At 45.1% G+C, this 12773-nt stretch overlaps 1 protein-coding gene across 1 annotated transcript in view; it reads right to left on the bottom strand.

The window, feature by feature from the left end:
* The window catches only part of LOC133350905 (teneurin-3-like), a 490302-nt gene that overhangs the window by 103904 nt on the left and 373625 nt on the right, over positions 1–12773 (bottom strand). Inside the window, 3 exon segments of the mRNA XM_061565743.1 lie at positions 3500–3700; positions 9174–9327; positions 9329–9369. Coding sequence (XP_061421727.1) covers positions 3500–3700; positions 9174–9327; positions 9329–9369 — 396 coding nt within the window.

Consider the following 12773-nt stretch of genomic DNA (forward strand, 5'->3'; position numbering starts at 1 on the left):
TGGCCACCAGTGTGATCACCGAAGGGAAGAGCCCACAACAAGGGCATGCTTTCGTTGCAGCAAAAACAACAGCGTTCTCACGGCGTCAACATTGTAACCTGCATTGAGGAAACGCAACATTCTCCAGAGCCAGAGCAGAACATCAAAGCTGTTTTCAATGCCTGTGGCAACACCACAGCATGCCTGTCACATAGAGTGGCATTTCCACCCAATAACATGCATCACATTTCTCATATGCTATTACTTTACACGGCGACTGAAGCTTTCAAATCGCTGCCGTTTAATAGGCAACAAGGGCGCAAACACGTTTATTTTTAAAATCGTATGCATGGGTGCACTAACACGTGTCGACACGTCTTGCGATCTGAGAATTAAAATCGCTTCTTATGGACAAGTTTGGATCGCAGGTACGTAATCGGCATATGCACGTAAAGGAAGACATTTGCTGATCAAACATCTCATAATGGATGGACAAATGAAAGGCGAAAATAGAGGCCTACAGACCGTGGGTTTCCGCCATGTCCGGTAAGCAATATGCTGATGTGACACTGTGGCCTTTTCGTGAGAGTGAGGCTCTCTGACATTGAGCGATGTCAGGCCTGATGACAGACTACACTACTCAGGCTCCCGTGCCATTAGTGTACCCACACACACTCTGAACAGGTGAACGTTGAGAGGGTATTTCAAGTTGTATTTCCAGATAGTCTATGTTTTCCCCAGTTATGAAAGCCAATGAAAAGCATTATACTGTACTCAGATAGTAGAAAAGCATGCTTTAACTCTTCGGGGCAATGTTTAGAAACCTCGTTATCATCATTCAGAACCAGGATATTTATACTGGAGGAATCCAATGAGCTATAAAACTATGTCCACAGATATCCAAGAGGCGCGGGTCAGAACGTTATAACAACAATATCATCAGCCATGGTCAATTTACTGCTGGAGAAAGGCCTTCCCAATCCCACTGCCGTCTCTTATGATCCGGTAATATAATAATCCACCTTTCACCTGGACAAGAGCTGATATCATTGCTCCATCTCTTTGGGCAGCATTTTTCTCAAATGCATTCCAATCATTAGCTGCCACCCCATCATTATTCTTGGCTATCTGCCATCAATCCTTTTAGCGAAGTGTCGGGCCCAAGCTCAATTACATTCTAAACACATACACGTTTGAGATATGTATTAACTCGCGTATAGTATATTCTCTAACTCACGTGTTCTTATTTCTGTCTCGATATACAATTCCAAGAAAGTATCTCTCCATGCCTCTTTGCGCACATGTCCATTTTTGTGAGATATTTAATTATCGACCATGTTTCTGAACCATATGCCATAGATGGACTTTTTAAAGCGAATTGACAAAATTCCCAAATTGGTATCTAAGTATCTAATTACCAAAAACACTCATAGCAAAACACAAACGAATCAATTATCCGCTGTTTAATATTTAACAGCAATTACCAGAATTTGATGTGATCCATTTACCTACCATCGAAACACTTTTTTCGCCAGACGTACTGGGGACAAACAGCACCATCATGAGCAGTAGGCCCCTACTTCCTACAGGTTTAACAATCCAGTCTCCCCACCCTATAAAATCGTAAATTAAACAATAATTTTCAGCCCTTTATCAATCCAAAGCTGGGCAAAGGCCTCTCAGTGCCTTGACCGTACTTTATCAACGTTGGTCAGTGTGGGTTGGTAAAGGAGGACCGATTCAGATATCACTTGCTACAAATGTTAGCCGTGGTCAGGAATCAAACTCAGGTTGCTATTTCATAGTGCAGCATGCTAATCACTGCCCCTCTCCTCCTCCTGATGCTATGCCTCTTACCTCTTCCCCATTCCCCTCTGGTTTTTGAGTCAGTGAAGCCACTCTTATGTGCATGTAAGCACTCGAAAATAAAACAAATGCAATTTGCATTTTATTTCATAAAAGGCAGTTTTAAAGTTGTACGCACGTACGCTGAACTTCTTTCGCATGGTACGCAGCCAACCCTGACTTGAGTTTGACTCTGAGGTGTTGCATTGGAGAGATGTGAAAAACAAAAAAAAACAAAATTCCTGGTCGGCACAGAGATTTACAGAACTCAGTGTGCCGGAGGAATTTTCCCATCGGGAGTACAGCAGGAGTCCTTGCACGGGGAAACTGTGCGCCAACACTCCGGCAACCATCGCGGTCAGAGGATGACTCGAGCTGTTTTAGAGGCGATCCTTTTACGCTCCTGGAGATGATTCCTTCTCCATAACATCAACTCATGCCGATGCACAGTATGGGGCCTCTTTAGGTAGAGGGCTGTAATGTGTTTTTTTTTTCAACAGTAGAGTAACGGGTTTGTCTACGGACGGACAGTGATGGCCTTATAATGGAAGAACTGCACACAGCATGGTACTTTGACGAGGGCTGGAGGTACAATGAGTGACCCGAGGGGGATGCTGCACGGCACGTGCACGCTTGTTCAAATGCAGCGCTTCTCGCCTATGCTGCCCTTTCCTAGAAAGCAGATGTACAAAAAGTGTTACGAAACCGCTGGATCAAGTATGATGAGCGTGTGGGTTTGTCGAGCATGGCAGAGCCAAACCTTGAACCTGCACTAATTCCCTAATAAAAATTCTCCATAGCAGGATTGTGGGGGGAGCCTTTTACTGAGGGCTGAATAGGACTCTCAAATACCTTTGGCAGGCCACACATGATGAACACAAGCCTGAATGTTATCAAATAATAACGCAACAAAAACAACGAAGGCTCTCACCTTAGAGCACGAATGCGATGTCTGCATCAGCTGCTCTCCCCTCTCACTAGCACACTGATGTCGAGTGGTGCGAAAGAAGTTCAACATATGTGTATACATATACGAAGCCACGGTGCGGAAGTAAAGACGCGGCAAAGATGCCGCGATGGATCAGTTTAATTTGAGTGCCATTTAAAAGTGGTAAGCCTCATATGGTGAGCAGTTTTAAATTAATTCATGGGCCATGAGTTCCTCCCCCCCCCCACCCAGCCAGCTCAAAGGAGATCTCACAACTTGCGGTGCAGCGAGGGTGTCTCAGAGGTCAGAGCGCCGAACTGGCGCCACTTAGATTTTGTGTTCTAATCCAGATGGCCGCCTGGTGATTAAAGAGTCGTGAATTGATGGCTCCAGCGCAGTCACTAATGAATGCACACACGCAAAAAAGTATATCACGTTAAATTTGGTTATGCGCTTAATTTGGCAAGATTTTTTTGCTCTGATGAATAAATATGTTTTTTGTTCATGTTTTTTTTGTTTGTTGCGGTTGCACCCGATTCAAGAGCCGAATGGCTCACAGGGCTATACCTAATAAATGAACTTGAACTTGATATCGGCCTGACTGGCACGTGACGTATGCAGAGCGGGTGGGAAAGTGTTTGCCCTCTACTTTGTAGACCAGAGGGCACTTACCAAATTTGGACACCTCACGGGCAACCTGTGCTCGAAGCGGCGAGTGCACATCCGCCCGTGATACGAAAAGCTTACCAGTCGAGCAGTCGGCGCCCGTGAATCTGGCATCACAGCTGCACGTGTTGAGTTCCGACAGGTAGAGGCCGTGTCCTGAGCACTGCTCGGCGCACATCGGCTTGCGGGTCTCACAGCTGGGGCCTCCCCAGCCCGACAGGCAGATGCACGTCCCATGGACGCACACCCCTTTGCCGGAGCACGTTGGATGTGGACACATCACTGCAAGAGAGGGGTCGGAGGTCACAGGAGAGACGGGAGCAGAGAGAGAGAGGTCACGGTGAGTAGGCGCATCACGTGAGTAGGTTCCTGTATTATGGATGAAATATAAAGTTACAGTCCTGCAATTTGCTTGCTAATGCCACGACTGGCCGAAAGGGCCTCTACTACGAGGAGCTCTAGAGAGCACCTCTAGAGGGTATTTTTGGCCTACTCTTCCACACTGGGCATACTTTTTGGAACCGTCGTGAGGACCCACACTTACCCCACCACACACGACCTGCCAATCGACTAACTGTGGCTGTACCCATTTTTGCTACTCGGTGAACAAAGATTGGGGGATTTAAGAAACTTGCCGTGCTGGGAGAATGATCCAGCCAATTGCAAGTGCAGTGTGATAAGCATGACACCATGGCAACAGCACTGCAGCTGCAGTGGCAAACTTTAATTTCACCAGGAGGTGGATAAAAACCCATGAAGACAACATGAACACGACCTTTTTCGCAACAGTGTCCTGGGTTAAATTGTACGTTTTTGATCTCTAAATATTACGGGTGATGTATATATAAGTCTATATACTGGTTTAACACTTGACTTTAAATGTGTTGAAACGCTGATACTTTTTTTAATCCACATCATGGGAGTCACTCCAAAAAATGTTTTATATTAGGTGGAGATTTTTTTTAAATCGCAACATCGGGAGATTCATCTTCTCTCAGAGTTTGAATATCCAACAACGTTGAGAATCATTTCATATATATTTAGACAATGTTATATGACTGCACATATGATTTGTTGTATAGACACCCTGATGGAAATAATAATTAAAATGTATCTATGTGATAACACAACCGCAAATCTTCCTCTTCCATCCATAATGAAAGCCTGGTGGGAAAAGGTGCTGATCTGCAATCTCGTTGCTTATCAAGTTGTCGATACTTAATTCACTGATGACCCTGCTGTGTATTCACAGTGAGATAAAGAACACGAGACACGGGAGCATAGCAGGACAAGAGCGCCTTCATGCTCAGCACAAACGAGACGGCGTGTGCTGCAAAATTAGAATCTTCTGAACAATGGGAAGTGTTCAGAATTCCACCAACTCAAATCTATAATGCATGCTGGAGATCGGCAGAATTTTCTGAGCAGTCCAGAGACAAAGTATATTATTTAAAGCCTAGAAACAACAAATACTTGGTGAGAAAAATATATTTCGATATAAGCTATACTTTTTACATCACTTTCTGTCGTTGGGTAAAAAAAACGAAATACACCAATACCACTGTGTTTTCTAGGCATGCCCTGGGCTATATAGAATATTGCCGTATGTAATGCAGTGTGTGCACTTTTATTGCACATGCATCATCATAATGTTATAGGCCTGGGATTTTGTGCTCATTTCTGACCGGACCTGGCATCGTCAGATAGTCCCAGCACTGCTCGGTGCCCGAGAGAACAAAAATAGCTCGCAGCTTAATGAATGTTGGGCTTGGATCCATCATGGGAATATCTAATTATCATCATCAAAAAGGAAAATAACACATATTTTCTACTTAAATCCATAACATCCAATTTTAATTCCTGACGTTTGATCAATGCTCAATCACCACTTGAAAGGGAAACTTCAGAAAAAGCCATCTCTGCATCCGCATCGCTGATCGAATACCATTGTTGCATTTTATATTTACCGCAAATCATAATGACATTTTTCTAATACGGGAGCAGGCGTTAGCCTAAATAACAGGGGGTAATTTTTTTTTTCAATTAGAAAGATTTAATAAAATAATTGAGTACAGAGGGAAAATCCAACGTAGTCACCAATTTTGCTACAACGATGACCAATTGGCCGTAACATTGCCCGGCACTACTCTCCTCATTCAAATCTCGCCAACTTTCTTTATAACGTGTTTTATTTTTATTTATTTACCACTTTGCATAAAAAGAGATGCAGCGGCATTATAATGCTTCGATTTAAAGCTTTCGTGACTGCAGGGATTCCATTTTCTTGGTTCTTTCGGTAAAGTCACGTAGAAGGGAAATAATAAATTAATAAAAATTAAACATAATAAAAAGCAATTCTCACGACGTTTCGGCCACAACGCAAGCAGCCGTCCTCAGGTGAAGAAAAAGACTGTTGGACGCTGTCTTTCCGACAGCCCTGTTCTTCACCTGAGGACGGCTGCTTACGTTGTGGCCGAAACGTCGTGAGAATTGTATTTTATTATGTTTTATTTTTATTATTTTACTATTTCCCTTCTACGTGACTTTACCGAAAGAACCAAGAAGACATTATAATGCTGTTAATGAAAGGTGAGAAATACAAGCGCGCATAATTCAACGCACAGCAATTCACTCCTTCCACTGCGAGCAGTCAACGATAAAACCACAGAGGTCCCAAACCCCCTCCCACCCATATCTCCATCTTACCACTCCACAGACGCAATTCTCGCCACATTTGGCAGGCTAATCATTCTATCTAACGACCCTCCTTTGTTTTTGCTCGCCCACAGCTATAACTAACCCTCGTCCCATTGATTGTATGTCTTTACACTCCTCCTCATCTCATTTATCTAATCGCAGCCTGGGCTCTATGGAACTGATTGTGCGGGAGAAAGACCCATTCTTATCTCCACAGCTGTACCAAACAAAATGCCCCTCTACCAAAACTACACAAAGGCACTGATTACATAATCACTCTGTACATAGATCAATTGCATAATTCGCAAGCAGGCTCCAAAGAAAGATACGTCTTGTTACAGTTGTTTCCCCCCCCCCCCGTTCCTAATACGCACTATTTTTTTTTACGTGCCATTCATAGAAATGTAAAGCTTGTTAAAACACATTCCTGCGGAGGGAGCTGATAGGAACGTTGGGTTGCTCGGTCAATGGCCAGGGTCAACGGCGGCGTGGTGTATTCCGCAAATATGCCCGACTGTGAGAGCGGGCACGGGCCGGCGTGAGTAGGTTAAACGTTGAGTTTTATAAGGGCACCACGGGGTGACCAGCCCCTCCCCACCAGCCCCACCCATCCCACCCCCCACCCAGCCCCACCCTCCCCACCCAGCCCCTCCTCACCCTCCCCTCCTCACCCAGCCCCTCTCCACCCTCCCCACCCAGCCCCTCCACACCCTCCCCTCTCCACCCAGCCCCACCCCTCCCATTTTTGGATGCACGACGGACGGACGGACACAATAATCCCCTGTGGGCTGGTGGAACCAGGAGGTTCGTACCAGTATAACTGTAAATAGGACGCAGGAAATAAAACGTTCTTCGAAAAAGCTTCGTAAGTTAAAAAAAGGCACATGGAGCGTTCAACTTGTAGGAGTCAACTTTGACAAAACACACTGGCACACACTACTCACGGCGTGGATGTGAGGGTCGTGAAAATAGCCAGATTGCATGCCCGAGGAGGTACACAATTTCATGTCAAGTAGTTTTTTTCCACCAGTTAGCGATCTGTCGTCGTGGCTCAGCAGTAGAGCGAGCGGCTCGCAAGAGGAAGGTTTCAAGTTCAAATTCTGGTTGGGGGTTGCCACAGCTCATCATTCCTCCGGGGGTCAATCAAAATGAGTACCGCTTTGCCAGGCAGTCCACTGTTGGCTGTCCTTTGGATAGAATTTGCTGCCGCCATAGGAGGGAGGAATTTCGAGCATTGCCTCAGGGTTAAACACATGAGATAATGAGCACTGCTTCAATAATAATTTGACTTTTTTTGACATCGTTGCTTCCAAGCAACATGGGAAAACCGAACAGTGGCCTACGCACAAAAAGACACAAAATGTGCAATACAGCCCAGAGCGCTCAGGGAAGTTTTAGCTCCAATTTTACAATAAGCCTAGTGTCTGTGCCAAAGGTCAACTGCTTCACTCAGAAGTTATAGAACGGATTTCATTTGTTGGCAACTTACCCAACGACAGAGGTGCCCATCGGCCATGGCCCGCAGAAATGGGCTTGAGTAATCTACTTCCGAAGGGGGCTCCACCGCCGGCAACAAGCTCCTTGAGCATCAGGTGAGCCGCCAGGCAGCACCTTCGGTCGCTTAAATGGCATTGTGGGATGCCTGCCAAGGGCACGAAATTCCGGCTCTCAATGTTTATGATGCCAAGCCTCCGTGGCACCATTCCAGCATGCGGGGGCCTAAGGTTGGCGCATCCATAAAGTCGGCAAATTCACTCGACGTTACGGTGTTCAACGAGAAGGAGTGGGGGAGTTGCCAAAATGGGGGGGGGGGGGGGGGCGTCCTTCAAGTGGCGTGTGCAAAGCGGCAACGCTTGTTGTGTATCAAGGACAGCGTACATCTTCTAAGCTCGAAAGAGAGCGATCGCTAATTAATGGCTCACTCCTGTACGCAGATCAACTCCTCAACTCTCGTGAGGCACAACAACATTTGAGGACCATTGGAAGAAGGAAGCACGCGTTCTGAGTACGCTTTTGCCTGTCACAGTAAAGCAAAACGGCCACATTTTGTTGAAATTAAACATGATCTATTCTGGAAGTGCACCGTGTGTTACGTGCCAGTAACTACAGCATTCAATAATGAATGGATCTCTTAATTTGGTTCTGCCACAGTTTACGTTTTTTCGTACACGAAGCAAGGGATTCTTGTCTTTTGCTGGAATGGGGGTGGGATGGCAGCCACATGTAAGGAAAAGCGGTGGGACAGGAGCCAGCCAATGCCTGAGACCCGACCCTGTGCATTATTTAGCAGCAAGTAGCCTCTTGTTCACTACGGGGACCGTGACACAGACACTGCGCACTTACTTTGCCTATTCCACCAGGTCCTGCCCGTGTTCACTTGCCCACCTTGTGCTCGCGTGTCCACGAATCAAACGGATGGGCAACATGTCCAAAAAATGCTCCCAGGGGGGCACGACTGGCGTGCGCAAGACGGTAAGTTCAACTACTCGGAGTCTGCCAAGGCCGAGAAGAAAACACACACCGAAGACAGCGGCGCAGGGACAGACGCCGCGTCTCACACACCTCTGCGCTCTGACAAGGGCTCGTGCTTCAGAGGCGAGGGGGCAAGCTCGGCACATGCCCCATGTGCTGTGAACGGCAAATTCCTGCGTCCGTCCCTGTGTATGTGCACCGCAAAGCACGACTGAATAAGAGAGGGTAACGTTTCCGAGTACGGGCAATGCTGTCACGCTGCTGTGAGCCTTGTATTAGTACAGGTCAGCAACGGTGCCCCGATATGTAAATATAATGGGCTATGAGACGATGGCCCTGTCCGCACTTGTCATTCACGACGAATGAAAAGCCTCTTTGTGGGGCCGGCAAAGCTAAAACCGGGAGAAGGTCTACAACGTGCAGGCGTGGCTTTTAGCACGGAGGCCTGAATTGTATCGAGAGCGAGCAGAGTCAATTTGGATGTCGCCGCCGGCCAGAGTTAATGTTTCCTTCGCTGAAAGGTTATCCAGTGGGGGCGTTATCGGCGGACTTTTGGCGGTAGGCGTGATGGACAGGCTCAGCTCACCTTCCTCGCAGCTTTCACCCGTGTAGCCCGAATTGCAGACACAGACGCCGGTGATGCAGGAGCCATGGCCCCCGCACGCCGGGTTGGTGCACTGCCACGCCGGGATGTCGCACTCCGCGCCCTTCCAGCCGCTGTGGCAGAGGCAGCGCCCGCGCACAGTACTGCCCGTGCCCGCTGCACAGGACCGGGCACGAGGCTACGGGGGGGGGGGGGGGGGGGTGGGCAATCGGAGAAGAGAGGTGGTTGAGAGTCAGACCATCAAGTCAAGGAGGTTAAACCGTCACGCGAACTCCGGACGGCCTTGTCAAGGAGCAATAAACCGTCACGCGAACTCCGCTCATCCTCGCAGTGGCTTTGTCGAGCCATTGAACAAAGACGGTCACTGCATCACGCGCTTTCAGATGCGCTTCTGTGGCCGTCTGGAACGCTCTTCCTTCCGATATTAGAAAGCCACTGTGAGCTATGCACTTTTAAATCTGGATTGAAACCTAATTTCTTTAGAACTGCTTTTTTAATTAGTTTCGTGTCCTTCCCCCGCACCTCCAATTATCACGGTTGGATATGCACGGTGCGAAAGAAGTTCAACATACATACATATACATACATACAGACCGTCTGCGGATGTGTGTAGGAGAGGAAAACAAGCCCAGTCTAAGGAAACATCTGCACAAGCTTCCCTTCATTGCCTTAATGAGTCGAGGGACTGCTTATGTTGTTATGTTGTTACAATATTTACCATTACGTGATGGGGCTTGCCTTGGAGCATGATGGGATCATGAGTTATGAGTTATGTATGGCATGGCCATGTGAGCTCAATTTTCAAATTAATTCTCAGCACCAATAAATGGCAGTGACAAAAACATTCCAAATACAAAACATTTTTTGTTAGAATTTGTACAGTTCCCCATTCAGTAATAAGTTCATTTATGTCGTTTTTATAATAAAATTCTATAGAATGAAAACGCATATCTTGTGAAACTAATTTATAAAAATGAATAACTTTACTGTATTCATGAAATATGCATTTTCTTAAATTAAGCTGGGTGATGCGATTGGAACAGGAAATGGCTCACAATCAGAATGTTGCAAGTTAAAATACCGGTCAGAGTCAACTCAACCATCCATTCATTCATCGAGGTTTCATTAAATGGGTACCACCTTGTGGAAAGTCAACAGCAATTTATTTGTGAGGATAGTCTCCCCCACTGCCATGGCAATGTGGAATTTACATTACTTTCTCAGTGTTGTAAACAGTAAAATGCACCACCCTACACTAGTTTAAGCAGGGAAATAATTAGCTTGAAAGTGAAATAATGGATATGCATACACATGCTGTGACAATTTTGACTTTTTTTAAACATTGAATTTTTCGAATTGCATATTAAATTTCGAAAGAAATTGAAAAGGACCACGTTATTACACCACCAGCTGCAGAGCAGCCCATTTAGGAGACACAAAATCTCTGTCAAAGGCTTTCTCAATTCCCTACGCCAGGTGTGGCCAAAGACTTAAAGTGAAAGCTTTTGGTACGCAGCCATTCTTTAGTTGTGCCCACCGATCACCCTTGGCGTGGGCAACTTTGAAAAATCCAAAATGGTTCAAAAAAGCTCATGTAACTTTTTGTTTTTATGATGGTGCTGCCAAATGCCTGTGCTCTCTCTGCTGTGCTTCTGGTTAGATCCGTTTGCTGTTTAAAAATGGAGAAAAAAAACCCCACAGACGGTCTGTAAACTTTGTGGAAAGTAAGCCCACGGCCTCATATAAAGTTGGTTCAGTCTCCAAGCTATAAGGACTTTTTAACTGCCCGCTTCAGTCCTCGGTAAAGTATACGATGTGGTAAAGGCGCAGCCCTGCAATTTCTTTCCCAGGTCACCGCTTGCGGAAGGGGCTCCACAAGAGGGAGCTCTATAGAGCCGACTCGTCCATGCTGGCCACACGTCCTGTAAAAGGTGTGCGTACCCACACTCTACCCCACCGATCGCATGTCCCTGATATGAAAACGTTGTTGCGGAGAGTATTTCAGATCGATTGTGAAGACAAAAAAAATATATTCTTTTGGAAGAAAAGGTGATTTAGCCTGTTTGTCAAAGTATTTATTTATTCATGAGTCAATTCTCCGAAGACACTATTAATCATTTTTTTATGAAGTGCTCCATGGACAGAAGCTACAAGCCTCTCCATGACATTTCTATTTGTATGTCTTTGGGTGATGTGTTTTACTTTATTGTAATTTGCACTACGATCATGTGTGTGTATTGTTTGTTGGTGTAACATTCTTCCCCGCCCCTACTGGACATCCGTTAAAAAGAGCTTTATAGGTCATTGGATTCCTCCAGTATAAATAAATATTATGATTCTAATCTTATGTATACGGCTTTCATAAAAAAAAAAATCTTAAATCATTCAAAGTAAGCACAACACACTCAAAACAAGAGTCAAGAGATTCCATATCTCTATTGCATCAACGGGCAGGTTGTTGCAAGTCTGTAGGGCAAAGAGGCAACAACGACAACAGATTGAAGCTCGTCACCATGCATGAGCCAGCTCTGTTGACTCCCAAATGGTTAAAGAGCATTGCAATGAATTGCACGCATAGCTTGTAAGCCAATGCGTAGAAAACAATGTTATAACAATTTTATAATTGCACAAAAAATAGAATGGCAATCTAAGATGAATAATCCGTGTAATCAACTTTGGAGTAATATTTACTCTTGTATTTATATATATAAAAAAAACGGTACATGTGTATGTTTCTGAGCAAAAAAACAAATCTCAAACCTAACCCTACCGATAACCTTCCCTACTCGACATCAGGAATAAAATTCCTTTGATCCTGGGTCAAGCCCCAGGACAAAAAAGGCGAAGGAAAAAAAAGCATAGCATCTATACGGAATAAATATCAGTGGGGGGAAAAATAAACCTTTGCAAAATGAAACGTGGCCAACAGAGATTCATCACATTTTGTAGAGGCTGGTCAGATGAAATGTTTGTATTGGTTTTGGCCTCCTGTTATTCATCGTCAACACAAAATGATGACACCATTTGCTTACTGTTACAAAAATATGACGTTGAAGAAGCGGGAACATTTGACAAGATGATGGGAGGGGAAAATGTCTGGCAATCTAGTTGGTGTCAGCCCATTCACTAAACATTGCGAAATCAGGAGAGAGAAAAAAATGAAAGTGTGTCCTGCGTTGTATTCTCAACGTAGTGTATAGTATAATCAGTCAACGGTAAAGAACCAATAAAATATACTAGCTGTACCCAGCGTAACATGCAACGATCCAGCAGATCTTAGTTAAACATTCACCCATTTATTTTAAATTGTTTAACTTATATTTTTTTAATCATAGATTTTTCCCAACACACAATCGTCATTTTCTGGGTTCTTTTCCGACACTACACTAGGTGAAGCAAACGATCTGACTATTGACAGAGCAACGTATAATTGGAAGCCAGCTGAGTTGTTGCAGACGTCCTTAGCCTTTTATTAAAATAAAATGTGCACTGAAAGATCTACAGCAGAAGACAACAGCATGTGAGGCTACCATGAGACATACAACCATCAGGTGCGAATGATAGCCTCTGTGCTATGAGAAT

The sequence above is a fragment of the Lethenteron reissneri genome, chromosome 35 (genome assembly GCF_015708825.2).
Source record: "Lethenteron reissneri isolate LAM-NWPU_2019-01 chromosome 35, ASM1570882v1, whole genome shotgun sequence".
NCBI classification, from domain to species: Eukaryota; Metazoa; Chordata; class Hyperoartia; order Petromyzontiformes; family Petromyzontidae; genus Lethenteron; species Lethenteron reissneri.